The sequence below is a fragment of the Mauremys mutica genome, chromosome 7 (assembly GCF_020497125.1).
Source record: "Mauremys mutica isolate MM-2020 ecotype Southern chromosome 7, ASM2049712v1, whole genome shotgun sequence".
Classification (NCBI taxonomy): domain Eukaryota; kingdom Metazoa; phylum Chordata; order Testudines; family Geoemydidae; genus Mauremys; species Mauremys mutica.
Genome location: NC_059078.1, coordinates 4,842,682 through 4,859,294, shown reverse-complemented (window position 1 = coordinate 4,859,294; position 16,613 = coordinate 4,842,682). Strand labels below are relative to the sequence as shown.

General features: G+C 47.3%; 1 protein-coding gene across 2 annotated transcripts in view; it reads left to right on the top strand.

Moving 5' to 3' along the window:
- Positions 1–616: 616 nt before the first annotated feature.
- CADPS (calcium dependent secretion activator) overlaps positions 617–16,613 on the top strand; it is a 356,811-nt gene continuing 340,814 nt past the window's right edge. For both annotated transcript variants that reach the window (XM_045025308.1, XM_045025307.1), the window contains exon 1: positions 617–997. In XM_045025308.1, the coding sequence (XP_044881243.1) occupies positions 617–997 (381 nt within the window). The remainder of the gene's footprint in view (positions 998–16,613) is intronic.

Here is a 16,613-nt window from a genome sequence, read left to right as displayed (position 1 = left end):
CCCCTCCCCCCGGGCGGGGCACGCGGCGGGCACGGGGCCCCGGGCAGCAGCAGCCGCCCTTGGCTCACGGGCACGTGCGCAGGGGGAAGGGGCGGGCGCGCGGGGCGGGGGGAAGCGGCCTGGGCACGCGCGGGGGGGTGTGGGGGGAGCGCGCGGCGGTGGCTGCCCCGCCTCCTGCGTCCCGCCGCGCCGCTCCAGCACCCTGGTCAGCGCCCGGGCTGGCGCGCGGCGGCGGCTGAGCAGAGCAGAGCAGCGCCGGGCAGGGCAGGGTTAACCCGGCGCGGCCTACGTCATCGCCCCCCCCCCCCGCGCGCGCTCCCCGCTCCCCGCCCCGCCGGGGAAGATGCTGCCTTCGCTCTGCGCTGCGGCGACAGCTGGCAGCAGCCGGGCACCGTCCTGCCGCTGAGCCCCGCGCGCTCCGGGTGCCCCGGGGGCTGCGCTGCAAACCCGCCCCGGCGAGCTGCGGCGCGTGCGAGCGAGCGAGCCCCGAGCCCCGAGCCCGAGCCCGAGCGAGCCCCGGGGCTGCGGGCGCTCCATGCCCCCGGGCGCTCGCTGATCCCCGCCCCGCCGCTCGCCCCGCCGCCCGGCCGGGCCGGGCCCCGCCGCCGCCGCCGGCATGTTGGACCCGTCCTCCAGCGAGGAGGAGTCGGAGGAGCTGGCGGAGGAGGAGAGCAGCAAGGAGGTGCTGGCCCCGGCCCCCGCCGGCGCGCGCCTCTCGCCCAGCCGCACCAGCGAGGGCGCCGGGCCGGGGGCCGGGCTGCAGCCCGGGGGCCGGCCCGGCGGCGGCGGCGGGGCGGGCGGCGGCGGCGGCGGCGCCCGGCCTTCCAGCCCCAGCCCGTCGGTGGTGAGCGAGAAGGAGAAGGAAGAGCTCGAGCGGCTGCAGAAGGAGGAGGAGGAGAGGAAGCGGCGGCTGCAGCTCTACGTCTTCGTGATGCGCTGCATCGCCTACCCCTTCAACGCCAAGCAGCCCACCGACATGGCCCGCCGGCAGCAGAAGGTACCCACGGGCCGGGGGGGGCCGCCCCCGGGGCTGGGCAGCGGTGCCTGGCCGGCAGCCGCGGGGCGAAGGGCCGAGCTGGGGAACGGGGGCTGTGCCCCTGCTGGAAACACCTCGCTGCAGCTGCGGGAGGGGCCCGGCCAGAGGCCCCCTGGCCCGGGGGAGGGGGCTGGGCTCACGCTGCCTTCCCCTGCTCTGGAGGCAGCCCCAGCGCCCACCCACATTGCAGCCAGCAGCCAGGCCAAGGCGGAGAGGGAGGGTGGAAAGAGGCAGCGGGGGAAACAGGGATGGAGACAGGGAAAGTAAAGGAGCCTTGGGTACCACGAGCCCATCTTAGCTCCCTCCGCCCCCCCCCTTGCTGCCCCTGCCCCTGCCGCCCCAGTGGTGGTGACATTGGAAATGGACCAACCCGGCTTCCAGTCAGAGGGCCCATGTCCCCATCCGTCTGCCTTTTCCCTTTGCCATATGTACCCGCCGATATTGCCAGCGCCCCCTCAGCTTTTTAAACACAATCATAATATTGCTAGTAATAATGAGAGAGAGAGGCAGTGATCCCATTCCCTTGCACCCCTCTGTCTTTCTCCCTAGCCTTCCTGTCCCAAGGGGATTCAGGTGTGCCCAGCTCAGGGAAGCAACCCAGCCATTGATCTAAGAGAGAGCTAAGCAAAGGTTACTTTGCCCCAGTTGCTTACAGTGCTTGTACTGCTGTGAGCTCCAGTTATTGCATCAAAGCTTTTGTGTCCCTGCTGGAGGAGTCCCAGCCCTCTCAGCGCAGCTTTGATGTCTAACAGTAACAAACCATGCTCCGCATCAGATTCGGCTCACTTGTTTTCCTTTCAAAACACTCATTAAAAACTGCCCCACTGATGATTTTTGCATAATTCCTTGACCGATTATTGCACCTGTGGAGTTGGGTTTTGAAAAACGTCACTGGCCATCGCCCTGATGGAAATGATCAAATGCATAAAAATGCCTGTATTTAAATAACATTAAGGCCCACAAAAGTTCTGATAAATTTAAGAGCAATTGAAATGCATTGGTTGCGTAGATATGTATGTTACATTGCAAAGGAAATATTTACCCTGTGGCCAGTCAAATTGTTGGGAGAATATAAACTTATAAATGTTTTTTAAACACGGGTTTAATTTATCCACTCATAATAAAGATGTTTTCTTCAGACGCATTGCACTCCAATGTACATTCAGATACATATGAATCTTTGCAAAGATGCACATCTGAAGATTAGATACTCTGTTTATGCAGTGTCCAGATTGTAAAGTTTGGAATTTTGGCCATTTAAAGATTTTTTTTCTCCCACACACCCACACCCTAAAAAATACAGGAGATTTGACTGTACTGTTAAATATTTGCTTGTTTAATTTATATTTTACCTAATTCAAAGTGGTGTTTGAGCTACATGCTACATGTAATTATGTTAAAAAAAATTAACATAAATGTATGTTTGCACTGTCATTGTATTTTTATATATACACACACATGCTCTCGCTTTTACTTCTCTGTTGTAAAGCACTTCAGAATCAAACTAGAAACTTATATTCTTAGTTTCAGCCTGTAGTAAATGTTTATGGACAAGTTACAAATATGTTACTAATTACCAACTGAAGAATATATGAAAATAGAGCTTTATAATGGAAGTGTTGACACAACATTAACTATACCTTTGTGAATGCGTCACAGCCGTCACTACAATACAGCAGTATATAGCATTTCCAGACAAAAGAATAGGAAAGAACACCTCATCTGGAGTCTAAATCAGGAGGTACAATACTGCAGTGAATTAAAAGAAGTGTTATTGACTCTTACAGTTATGGTGGATTTATCTGCTAGTTCTCGGTCTGTCAGATTAAAGACCAATACAGCAATTTGGGTTTTGGAGGGCAGTTAATTCCCACAGGCACAGGATGAATTTCAGTCAAATGCAGCTGACTTTCTTCCTGAAACAGTCTGAGTAGAGAGATAATGGGACATGACTATCTGGAATGTCTGCCTGCTTTTTTCCCCCCTGTTATTTAATTAAGTTTATTGGCGCTGTAGTTTTGGACCTGATTCTGTTTTGCGTTTACAAAGCATCAGTATAAACCAGCAAGATTTCAGGACATACTGAGTAAACAACATTGATTCAGTCCGGTCACACCACAAAGCTGCTATTAGTCATTGGTACGTGAGGAGGTAGAAATGAATATCTGTACCACAAATCATCTGAAGGCAATATAGAGCAATCTGATGTTGAAATCTGAATGGCCCCATGCTTTGTTGGTTGAATGAAATATGGTGATGATGATATAGCTAGATTTTTATATAATTTTTTTATTGCAACTCTTCTATTAGGCTGTGGACATATATTTAGTTTTGCCATCCTGTTTGTTTCCTTTGGAACTTCTCCACATTAGGGGGGAAAAAAAGGTGCGGAATGTAACGTAATCTCTAGTTTTTGTGTAGCTGCAAAAGGAAAAATTGGATTTCAGTTAAAGGTGAATTGCTAATAGAAATTAGCTTTCCACAGGAACCTAAAATATTTTGGTGATCTGAAAATTAATGTAGAGCAGGGAATAAATCCTATTACATGAAAAAAATACAGCACTAACAAGAAAAGGAGAAAGGAAGGTAGGAAAAAAACCAAAATGGGAAAAAAGCCTATAAGAGGCAGCACAGGTAAAACAAATAAGTGGAAGTAGTGGGGGGGGGGGGATGATAAAGTGGAAAACAGAAAGGGGGATCGGGAAGTTAAAACAGGACTACAGAAGAAAGTGGATCACTTTCTGTCAAGAAGAAGAATGTGAGAAAACATATTGGGCCTATTTATGTAAGTAGTAAAACAACTGTCAAAATAAATGAGTTGCAGTGCATTTAAAAATAATCTCCTATCCCATAATAAGAGTTTGGGAAACTGAAGAATCTCTATTGTTTTCCTTGACTGTATGAGTTCACTTTCAAGAATAGTTACATTCTGTTTTTCTACTGTATATTCCTCAGCTGTGTTGTCCCAGAGATTCCATGGGATGGAGGCTAGACTCTCAGCTCAGGCAAAAAAAATCCCATTGACTTCAATGCAAGGATTGCCTGAGCAAGGCGTTAATGACTGGACCACAGGTGAACATAGGTGCTGGATCTAGGGGTGCTGCTGCACCCCCGGCTTGAAGTGGTTTCCATCTTAGACAGGGTTTACAGTTTGGTTCAGTGGTTCTCAGCACCCCTACTATAAAAATTATTCCAGCCCCCTCTGCATGTGGACTGTTGTTATCCTGACAGATTGTTGTAGAAAAGGGAAGGTGGCGTTTTGGGTGTTTTTTCTGTCTCACTTGGCTATGGTGTATCATTAGCGAGAGAACACAGTGTGGAGCAAGAAGGACTCATTCCCTGTCTGGCCAGGCAGGGTTGGATGTTTGTCACAATAATGTTGCTGAATTTAACAGTCTTTCTGGAAACTTTATATTCATCCATGTGTTTATTTAGAAGGACTTTTGAGGTCCTGACTCAAAAATATGTGCCTCGAGACAAACTGGGATATCCCCAAATACAATTTCTTTCCTAGAAGAAAAATGATTTATTGTTTGTTTCAAATTCTTGTTGGATCGGTTTCCCTATTTTACAGGAGATTGATCCACCACTTTCTTTTTTACGTGTAATTTGCATTTTACCCCTTAAAAAGTTTGACATCTGGAAAGAAGTTGACCAGATTTTACAAAATAATAGTTTTTAAGCAGCAAGACTCCTCTCCTCTTCTCCAGTATTGATCAGAGTTTAGAGTAAATGGAATTAGTCCAACCCTCTCCACCTTTTCTCAGAAGCATGCAGCAGGGCAGGCAGGAACTGTGTCACACTAGGATGAGCAGGAGTGTTAGTATAAGGAAGAGGTTTGCTGAAAGGGTAATAAGGGAAGGGTTTGCTTCATTACACGCACAGAGGGCCCTGGTGATTTCATTGGAGTGGGTTAGAGAACAAAGGAAATTAAATATTTCATCCTGCAAGAACTTCGTCGGCTCTTGGCTTGATGAATGCAGACAGGAAAGTGCTGCGTTACTAAGGGACTGCCTCCCACTTTAGATACTCTGTGGTAAATTCTGTACATCTTATAGAACTATATATACTTATAGAACTATATATATACCCTAATGAGTCTGATCCCGCAGTCCTCACTCGGGCAAAAGCCCCCATGATTTCCATGGCAGTTCCATTGGACTGCATTCTGCTAGATCAGGCATGATATTTACGCAGTTGCAGTTGTGATGATTGAACAGTGTTATGGCAGCAGGGAACCACTAAGTCAGAAATACTTATGCCCTTGGGATGCAGTCCTGAAGTGACAGGATTATCGAAGGTGCTGTGTAACCTCCCTGGGTCGGGCCCTTCGTTGCCAGTGAAAACAGGGGTTTAGAACATATTTCTGGTGGGCTGGATGGAGCCATTAGGCCAGTGCAGTGCACACTGTACCCTGCATGTTCCCCAGGATAGGCCAGGAGGAACTGTGCATGGGGGGTGGGGGACGATTACTTTGCCACAGCCCTGTTCAAGGCACAACCCGCTCCTCTTCTTCCACCCACTCAGCTCTGCGGGGGCTGCGACTTGCTTTTGGCGGGTGTGAGGCACAGAGCCCCTGCTCTCCCCCACTGTTTCTAGAGTACAAGCCATTTAAATTGGAGCAACATAAAACTCAGGATGTGCCACGTTGTATGGGGTCTATTCAGACTGCCTGGGCTGCTTGCCACCTCCTTCAGTTATTTGTTTACTGCTACCTTAGAAATAAAAGGGAAAAAAAGAGGTAAATTGATTTCATGACATTCAGACAAGTTGTAAACTCAAGGTCCTGTGTATGTTGTGTGGACATTAAAGATCCCAGGTACTTTTCTGAAGAGTTGGGATTTCCTACCCCCGCCCCAAAATCAATTCTCTCACCACCAATGTGCAGGTATGTGTTATATAATGCCTGGCTGCCATCCTCCACCCCAGAGGTGGCCACATTACAGTAGTGTGGTATCTGTACGCTGTAGTTGCTATTTATGTAGCACCATGGATGTGCATAGTGATCTATACATAGAAAATGTAAGTTGTGAATTGTTTTGGGGTCCTTCGAGGTGAAAGGAACTATATAAATATAAGATACTGTCATATTGGCAAGGTAATTATATGCAGTTATGGTAAATTATAATGTATAGCAAAGCAAAGAATCTCGTGGGAATGTATGAATGCACAGCCTTAGATGACGGTGCAATGCACAGACAGTATAGCAAGTGTTCCCTGTTTATGCTGTAGTCAGAATTCCTCTTGGAGTTTGAAATCGAGTGTATTTATCTAATGCTGCCCCCATGGGATACTATTTTCAAATCACTGATTCTTGATCAGTTTCAGGGACACAGAAAGGTGTGTTTATCAATATATTCAGACATAGATTAACTTCTTTATCCTTTCATTTATTTGCTACATATGGCCTTCACATTAGTAGATACAGATATCTGTGGTTGAAAATAAAATGTGAATAAGATTTACAGTTCATGTTCTAGAGGGTATTTATATTTCTTAGCGGCTTGCCTCAGACTTTTTTGCCTTTAGCTCTCATTTGATTGTTGGGAGAAGAGTTAAGCATGGCCTTTCCCTGCACCCAGTTGAGCATGAATCATATAAATCCCTTGCCGAGGTCCATGAAGGGTAGGGGAGTCAGATGGCATATATCAATTTAGGAGGGATTTGTTTGCGGCTTCAGTCCAGGCTGTTGCTTTTTTCCTATGCAACCCCTGACCTCTTGCCCCCTTCTTTCAGAATAGCTGTGTTCCCTGGCACATGTTTGTAGCCAGCTGGGGACACTTTTGATAAGATGCTAGCTAACACTTCCCTCCGAGAGCGAGAGCACCACCTCCATGACACCTTGAAATCCAAACCCAAAATACGTGAGGTTAAATGGGAGACGCCGCATAGCTCAGATCATTCATTTGAACAAGCATAAGGCAAGTGAAAGATGGATGGATGTTGTCAGGGTTATCAATGCCACATGCTCTGTATTTTATTTAGAAAGCAGCAACGTGAAGGACTCTTTAGTTTGTTCTAAAATGTAATGAATCAATTAGGCGAGACATTAAAATTAATGAATATGTTAACAGTGGTATTAAACAGATGCCTGTGTTTTTTATGCAGTGTAGGTGAACAGGCAAAAGGGAAATATCTAGCGATGTTGTCATTTCATAACAGAGTATAATACTGCAGTGAAAAAACGGAGGGCTTGATTCAGATTACTGTGAATTACTCGCTTCAGTAGAGATACTCTGGATTGGTATCGGTGCAGTTATGTGATGATGTAAGATATTGTTCTGGCCCCCATTCAACACAGCACCTAAGCATCAGCTTAAGAAGCAGCACTTACTGATCTGTTGACTAAGGATGGGTTTATGCCCATGCTTAAAGTTAAGTATGTGCGTAAGGTGAATCAGGGCCTGTAAGGCCAGTTAAAATACATTTTAAATATCAACTTCTGTTTTTCATGCATAAATTCAGACGGCTATAATAACTGAGAAAATAACAAAGCTAGTGCAATGTCTGGAGTAACTAAATATTTCGTGGATCTCCCAGACAGCATTGTAGATCCTGCGAGAAAAGCCTTCCACCATTCGTTCGTGAATAGGCTTACTGTAGACACCGATATATTGTGCTTCTTGTACTGAGCCATGAGTAAGGGATGCCGTGAAGCTGCCCTGCGCCAGCAGCAGCCTTTGGATGGAATTGTGACTTGGTGTCGGATTCCTCCTGTCTCTCCACTCTTGCTCTGGGGATGGAAGTAGTGTACTGCAGCTCTTGAAAGGAGCTGCCTACTTCCCTTCATACCCCAGTCAGCTCCGCTGGCCAGCTGCCATCAGCAATCCCTTAGAGTTTGAAGATGATTGTCTTCCATAGAATGAGAGCCAGTTATTGCTGGTGGATCCACAGGTGGCGAACGAGGCTGATCCGGGATCCACAGATCTTGTCACAGTTGGGGCAGATATTGCCTCGTGGAAGGAGCAGATGTGAATGGTTGAGTTGGGCTGCAGCACGTTCGTTCTTTCTTTCCAATTTCTCTGTTTCCTGTTTGTCTTTGTTGGATCTTGAAATACTGGGATCCCTGCACAAGGTCCTTTTCCATTTTGGTCGGTTGAGGGCTTAGGTTTCCCATGAGTTAACATCAATATTGCATTTCTTTATGTTGGCTTTGAGGGTATCTTTGAAGCTGGCCAACATGTGGGAGGTGAAGCCAGTGGGGTTCCATCCACTTCCTGTCTGGTCTTTGACCTCTTTGTTCCCTGGGAGGAGCATCTACACCATAGCTCTGGTGTTCTGCAAGGAAATGTGTCCAAGATCCAGGTGACACTGACAGGGCCATGCAGGAGGACAAGAGGGCAGCTGCGTTAGAGGTATTCACAGTCTAGCTCATCATGATTACTCACACGATTAAGGCTGCAGGACTGGTCTTTAGATTGGTGTCTAGTATTCTGCTGAATACTACTCTCAGGGTATGTCTTTGCTGCAGAGTTCACTCAGGTGGTCAGCACTAGGGTCTGAGCAACCAGATTAGCCTAGCCTGGTTGTGAGTGTCCACACTGCAAAGCTGCTCTTGCGTTACTGCGTCTACCCTTGTGCTGTACTCACCTTGTGTAGTGCTAGGACTTCTGGGGTCGTATCCTGTGGTTCTTAGCACTGCAATAAACTGAGATACTCTCTGTGTCTTTCCCAGTGAATTGTGGGAGGAGTTGCCTATCCTTCTGTTCTGGGCACACGAAGGGAATTGTGGAAAGACATTGGATAACTAGTAGCACTGAAGTGATTTAGCCTGTGTCCTCACTGCAGAGCGGGCAGATGACTGGCCTGAGTGAAAGCAGTATGGGAGCTTTAACTTATACCCCAGGCCAACCTGATTGTAAATGCCTGGGTTAGAGGCAGCATCTGAGTCAGAGCCCAGACTAACTCTGCAGTGAAGACAAGCTGTCAATATGAAGAAGAATCACTGCTTGGAATGTGTTTACATGGGAGAGGAAATACAGTATGTTTGCAATCTGGAATTTGTGCAGAGTGGAAAAAAGAATATGAATACTGAATGCAAAGTAGTACCTGGAATACACAAAGAATCAATAGTTTCACTTTAAAACGCCTGTAATTTATTTTGCTGGCACCTTGTCTTAATTTAATTTGAGGGTATATTAAATATTTGTCTGTCTTAGGCTTTTCTTACACTTTGTAGATTAATCTCTTCTTAATAATTTAATAAATACCTTGTAAACCTGTTATTCATTTGACTGTTGGAGATTTGTGGGTTGCTGATCAGTGGTCCAAGACTATTGCCAGCATCTCTGTGAATTATTAATTGAATATGTGTGGAATCTCTCAGCCCAGAGACCTTACTTAACTAATAGTTGTGGGGACTCTCTGGATGATTCAGTTTAGTTAGGTGGTTAAGTCTACCTTTAAAAATACTATTTATAGTCTTGCTATGCATAGTCTAGACACACTCCCTAAAGCAGTTTGCCTTTTGCATAACTTGTAATTTCTTCTGCTGAACTATGAATGACTATTTTATTCCAGCAGACAGTGGTCTGCAGTAATTTACCTGTATAGTATTTGTGTTTATATTTGATGCAGTCTTACTTGTTTATAGGTTATGTCAAAAGAAAATATAATTACTGTGTTAGCATTAAAAGGATTTAGTAGCAGAAACATCAGCCATCAGAATCATGGTATTAGGATATTGTCACTGAAACCTTTCATTTGCGAGAGATGCTACAAAATTCTTGTTCAAGCACCCTCCATTTTTTGTTTTCTGAAAATGCCATTGTGACATTACCCAGGGCATAGGCGCTGACTCCGTGGGTGCTCCAGCCCTGAAGCACCCATAGAAAAAAAATAAGTGGGTGCTCAGCACCCATCAGCAGGCAGCTTCCCTCCCCCAAGCAGCTGCCAGTGGCCCCGCCGATCAACTCCTCCCCCTCCCTCTCAGCACCTATTTCACGGCGTGCAGGAGGCGCTGGGTGTGGGGGAGGAGCGGGGTTGGGGCGCACTCAGAGGAGGGGGTGGAGCTAGGTGGGAAGAGGCAGGGCAGTGGCGGAAAGAGGTGGGGTTGAGGCTTGAGGGAAGGGGGTAAGTGAGGGTGGGGCTGGGGGCAGAGCAGGGGGTTGAACACCCCTGGGGTCCAGAGGAGGCCGGCGCCTGTGACCCAGGTTACAATCCGGACTGTTGAACAGCTTTGTCCCCTCATTTCTCCAACCGGGAGCGCCTTTTACACTGCTTCTATGTGAGAGGAACCACTCCTGATCTGTTCACACACAGCCTCTGGCATGTAACTCACCCCCAGCTCTGCTGCAGGAGTGTTATTGCCAGCCACTCTTGAGTTACAGTGCAGAGTAACACCAACAAATTCCCAGTCCCAGAATTCCCCCAGAAATAAGAACGGCCATGCTGGCTCAGACCAAAGGTCTGTCTAGCCCAGTATCCTGTCTTCCGACAGTGGCCAATGCCAAGTGCCCCAGAGGGAGTGAACAGAACAGTAATCATCAAGTGATCCATCCCCTGTCGCCCATTCCCAGATTCTGGCAAACAGAGGCTAGAGATACCATCCCTGTCCATCTTGGCTAATAGCATTGATGGACCTATTCTCCATTAATTTATGTAGTTCTTTTTTGAACCCTGTTATGGTCTTGGCCTTCACAACATCCTCTGGCAAGGAGTTCCGCAGATTGACTGTGCATTGGGTGAAGAAATATTTCCCTTTGTTTGCTTTAAACCTGCTGCCTATGAATTTTATTTGATGACCCCTAGTTCTTGTGTTACGACAAGGAGTAAATAATATCTCCTTATTTACTTTCTTCACACCAGTCATGATTTTATAGACCTCTGTCATATCCCCCCTTAGTCATCTCTTTTCGAAGCTGAAAAGTCCCAGTCTTATTAATCTCTCCTTGTATGGAAGCTATTTCTTACCCCTCATCATTTTTGTTGCCCTTTTTGGTACCTTTTCCAATTGCAATATATCTTTGTTGAGATGGGGTGACCAGAGCTCCATGCAGTATTCACGATATGGACATACCATGGATTTATATAGAGGCAATATGACGTTTTCTGTCTTATCTATCCCTTTCCTAGCTATCCTGTTAGCTTTTTTTACTTCTGCTGCACACTGAGTGGGTGTTTTCAGAGAACTATCCACAATGACTCCAAGATCTTTCTTGAGTGATAACAGCTAATTTAGACCCCATCGTTTTGTATGTATAGCTGAGATTGTTTTCCAATGTGCAGTACTTTGCATTTGTCAACACTGAATTTCATCTGCCATTTTGTTGCCCAGTCACCCACTGACTCTTGTGCATCTTGTACTGCCCAGCCCTCACCTGGACAACACAACCTCATATAAAGTCAGTCATTTTATTAATAGAAAATTATATGCACAAATCCTGTTATCTCAAATGGTGTTTCCCAGACACATCAATCCAAGAACCCTGGTTTTGATAAAACAATAAAACAAGTTGATTAACTACAGAGAGGTAGATTTTAAGTGATTACGAGTAATGAGGCATAAAAGTCAGAATTGGTAACAAGAAAATCAAAGTAAAACACAACTACAGTAAAAGCTTTGTTATCCGGCCCTATACCAACTGGAAAGCTCTATAAACGGGCATTTCTAATCTTCATAGAAAGTCCAGTTTGCAGTCTGGTGGTGCGGGGCTGGCAGGCTCCCTACCTGACTCTGTGTGGCTCCCCGGAAGTGGTGATCTGCCCCTGCTGCTCCTAGGCAGAGGCGCTGCTTCTGCCCACAGGCACCACCTCCACAGCTTCCATTGGCTGGGAACCACGGCCAATGGGAGCTGCAGGGGTGGTGCCTGCAGGCAGGGGCAGCACAGAGAGATGCCTAGCCGGGTCTCCTAGGAGCAGCAGGGACGGGTTGCCACTTGCGGGGAGCCACCCAAGGTAAGCGCCCCCGGGATCCAGCACCCTGAAACCCCTCCTGCACCCCAACCACCTGCCCTGAGCCCCCTCCCTCACCCAAACTCCCTCCCAGAGCCCATGCCCTGCATCCCCTCCTGCACCCAAACTCTCTCCCTCTTAGTTAACCAGAATTTTTCACTTACTGGCACCCCCCATTATCCCATTGTGCTAGATAAAAAAGCTTTTACTGTAATATCTAACTTAACAAGATAAGTGAATTCAAAGCAAAAGTCTCTCTGACCGCATGCTTCAGCAGATTTTCTGGCTGAATTCCTTTCAGACAGGATTCCTCCCTCAGTCCAAAACTGTTCCTTTGTTCCACAGGTGTTGTGGCTAATGTGGGTAGAGAGAAAGGGATTTTGCCCACAAAACACTGTCTAGGAGTGAGATGTTATTATATTTTTCAAAATTAAGATTGCATAATATGGATACAATTTACTTACAAATTGCTGGAGAAAGGACATCACACAGTGTGGGTACCACTAGTTTGGACCAGTGGGTAAATCTTCTTTAACCCTCCATCAGAGGGTGGTAGCCAATCCAGATGCAGGATTGCTGGCCCCAGTTGCTACCCTACTTGTTCTCCTGTGTCACCAGAAGGGACTGCAGCTGGTGCCTCTCTGTTAAGATACCATCTCTCGTCCCAGGTCTCAGCAGAACCTGGACCAACATGGACAGAGTGAGGACCAAGAAGACCTCTTTCCAGAAAAAGGCAGGGAAGAAGGGCAGAAAATGCTTTTCTTGGGTCTCTCTGCTGTATCCCTCAGCAGTGAGTCTGTTCTGTACCTTGCGCACCCACTTCCACTGGAGCCTCCTGCAAGAATGCCAGATCTGAGCAGAGCCATGGGTGGCTCTGAACCGGGTGACTGATCTCTGCTTTGGCAGCTCCCTGCAGATAGTGGAGGCCAGCTGAACAACTCCCAAGTCCTCCTGAATACTCCAGAGCTGCCCAGAGAGGGAGGCAAGTGGGACAGTTTGCCCCGGGCCCTGCAGGGGCCCCCACAAGAGTTTTTTCAGAGCCCCTGGAGCGGGTTCCTTCACTCACTCCGGGGGTCCCGGAAAACACTCGCGGGGCCCGAGCCCCCAGAGCTTCTTCTGCTCCAAGTCTTCGGCGGCAATTCGGCGGTGGGGGGTCCTTCCGCTCTGGGACCCGCCGCCGAAGACCCCAGGCCCCCTGAATCCTCTGGGCGGCCCTGGAATACTCAAGAACTTCAGGAGGACAAGGGGAGCTCATACAGTGACAAGCTGGAGGCGTCACCTTAACTACATCCCCCTGCCCTCAAGTCTTTTCTTATCTGTGGTCCTCAGGCATTCCTAGTGCATCCATTGGACTGCAGCCCTGAGAGTGGCTCATTATTAAGACTAGAGAGAGATTTGATGGACACAAAAGAAGCTGTCAGTATATCTCTGTTATCCTCCGTGGCTCAACAGCGAGGCTTAAATACATAGATTCCAAGGCCAGAACTGTCATCATTTAGTCTGATCTCCTATATAACACTGGCCATAAGACTTCCCCAAAATAATTCTTGGAGGAGACCTTCTGGAAAAACATCCCATCATGATTTAAAAATTGTCAGCGATGGAGAATCCACCACGTCCCTTGGTAAATTGTTCAATATTCTCTTCAGCTACCATGCTAAACTCTCTAACAAATTCACATAGGCAGCCAGAACTCAGGGGCTGTTGTGCGTGGCCCTTTTGTGGTCTCAGTTGCAGATTACACCCCTCAGTACCCTGGGCCATCCTGGGCTGCACCAGCAAGACCTCTCTCTCTCTCTCAGGCAGAAGCCGTCTGCTGGTGTTATCTGGGAATGTGAAGTTGCCTGAGCTGTCTGGACTTGTCCTTAGCTAGTGTAAGGACTGCAGTCACCTGACTGGAATTCAGTGATTTAGACCAGCAATAGGGAATGAATGAATCCCAACGCGTTGTAAGAGGGATGATGGAGTCAGGAGTTTGCAGAAGAGAGGTGGAGCTGGGATGAGGGGAATTTTCATCTTCTCCTGAAATTTTGCCCTGTTTGGTACCTAACTGCCTAAACAAGTTTTACGTTGTACTCTATTGTGGCTTTGACTGGTCAAGGGAAGCCCTGTTGCACTTTTGTCTGCCACTTAGACAGTCAGGACATTTTTTACATTTCTGCTTTGTCTTACTATAAGAGTGGGTTCCTGCTTCAACTGTCCTGTGACTCCTGTAGAGTGTTGTTATTCAGTGCTGTCAGTGTGCTTCACACTTTCCAAGAGACACAAGGAAACAATGCCTACCTTGTCCTGAGGCGCTTACGGTCTAAACAGATGTTCTGTTCAGAGAAGTTCTGTAATGTCTTAGCCCATTTAGCCAACAGAAATGTGAAAAATGACTTTGTGTTACTCAGCGAGGCTTATAAGATGGCCTCTAATCACAGGCTTTGCTGCATCCTACCCCACTTCCCTCACCTCTATTAATGATTTCAGAATAATTCTTTTCCTCCTTATCTTCTGGGCGATCTTACTGGTCTCTTGCTAGCAGTGATAACTGTAATGAAACCTGCCTTTCAGTTCAGGGGGTTACATTCTTCTCCCCCTCGGAATGAATCTGAAGAAAGTAAAGCCAGACAATTAAATCAACTGAGCTATGACAATTTGCAGATGGAGCTATGATGCTGAGCATCTGCCCATACACTGTCCACTGACCAATGATCGCTCCAATGAACTGCAGTTTCTGCAAGGCTGAGCAACCTATTCTTCGAAAAATGTAGGTCTTGATCTTGCAAAGAGCTGGCTGTGGGCATGCAGATCCCTGCCCCAGTGCAGAGCATCCTTCAGTGAGGGTTTGCAATCAGCGTCCCATTAGAACATAAGAACGGCCATACTGGGTCAGACCAAAAGTCCATCCAGGCCAGTATCCCGTCTACCGACAGCGGCCAATGCCAGGTATCCCAGTGGGAGTGAACCTAACAGGTAATGATCAAGTGATGTCTCTCCTGCTGTCCATCACCACCCTCTGACAAACAGAGGATAGGGACACCATTACTAGGGGCCTTACCTAGCCCATTTTGGAGACTGGCTTAGTTGGTCAGAGAGCAGACTGAAAACAGCCTGCTAGGGAAGTGCTATGTGATAAGGCTGGACTTAGAATGACAAGCCTACTCATCCATCTTCATTTGTAAACTTTGTTTGTTCTAAATGGTTTTTGGAAAAATGTGCATATGTAGTCATTGTGCCAGAGGCTTTTGCTGAGGACCCGCAAGCCACATCCCGTTAGGGATGGTCTAGACAGTATTTGGTCCTGCCATGAGGGCAGGGGACTGGACTCGATGACCTCTCGAGGTCCCTTCCAGTCCTAGAATCTATGAATAAGCCACAACTCTAACTGGAGTCAGTGGCAGATGGGAATGCTCAGCGCCATTGAAAATTGGGTCCCGCTGGTAATTCACGGGACAGCTGCAGCCAGGGCAACAGCATTCTTCTGCACCCAGCCCCCGTCACGTGTCCCAGCCCTATGTTGAAGAGACACCCCTGTAGGAGTAAGGTTCAGTGCTCATTCAGTCCTTGGCCTCTCTGCTAGTGCTGCCAACCAGGCTGCTAACTGCAATAGTGGACTCCTGTCCTATTAGTTTCATGTTTTTTGAGGATCCAGGCTTATGTCCTATGTCTATCACATGGTGGGTGCCACTAGAAACCGATGATAATCCTCGTCTTCCAATGCCCCATTCGTTTAGCACGGTACCGAGCAACAGCCAGATGGTGATTTTCAGCTTTATCAACATAGGGCAGATTGGAACTGGTCAATTAGAAGCTGAAAGCTTTTGTGTACCTTTTAACAACATCTGTCCTCGTCCATCTGTTTTGCCGGCTTCTTGTGCAGCACCCTCTACATGGTGGGTCTTCACTGACCTCATCTCTGAGGCCCCTACCCTTTTACATTTAAATCGCACTTATAGACCCACTTCTGCCATGCTGTCTGTCGTGAATGCTGCATATGGGTTTTAGCCCACGAAAGCTTATGCCTAAATAAATTTGTTAGTCTCTAAGGTGCCACAGGGACTCCTTGTTGTTTTTGCTGATACAGACTAACACGGCTCCCTCTCTGAAACTTGCCTTTTGTTGTTTCTCTTCCCCTAATCTCTGTCTGCTTGTCCAGGCATCACTCAGGTCTGAGCTCCTCGGAGCAGGACTTTGCCGAGTGTTTGAAAAGTCCCTACTATGAAGCGGGCACTAGAATGAATAAATAATAATATTCTCTGCATTGCTCAGTCCCACGAAACACAGTACATGTGAAGCATGGTATGTTGGCCTTTGAAAAATATGATCCCTTGAAATAATGATTTTACGCCTCAACCACCAGAGCTTCATTTTTAAGTTGTTTAGGCTGAGGCCTACAATGCTGAGGCTTTGGTTATTGTATTTTTCACATGCAAAGGCGTGTGTGTGTGTGTGTGAGAGAGAGAGAGAAATAGACAATGAAGATTCTGGCTGTCTGATGGAAATATTTCCATGTTTATGCAGAAGTACCCCCAAAGTGAATCGAATCGTTGTGTTCAGTGAGACAGTTTTCACACTGCTCTATTTATAGCACATGCAATTACTGTGAACACATCCCAGACCTCTAATTGCCTTTTTATTGCTGTTTAGCACTCTGTCAAAGGTATCTGAACACTCTTGCCTTGCTTTCTCATTAACCCTG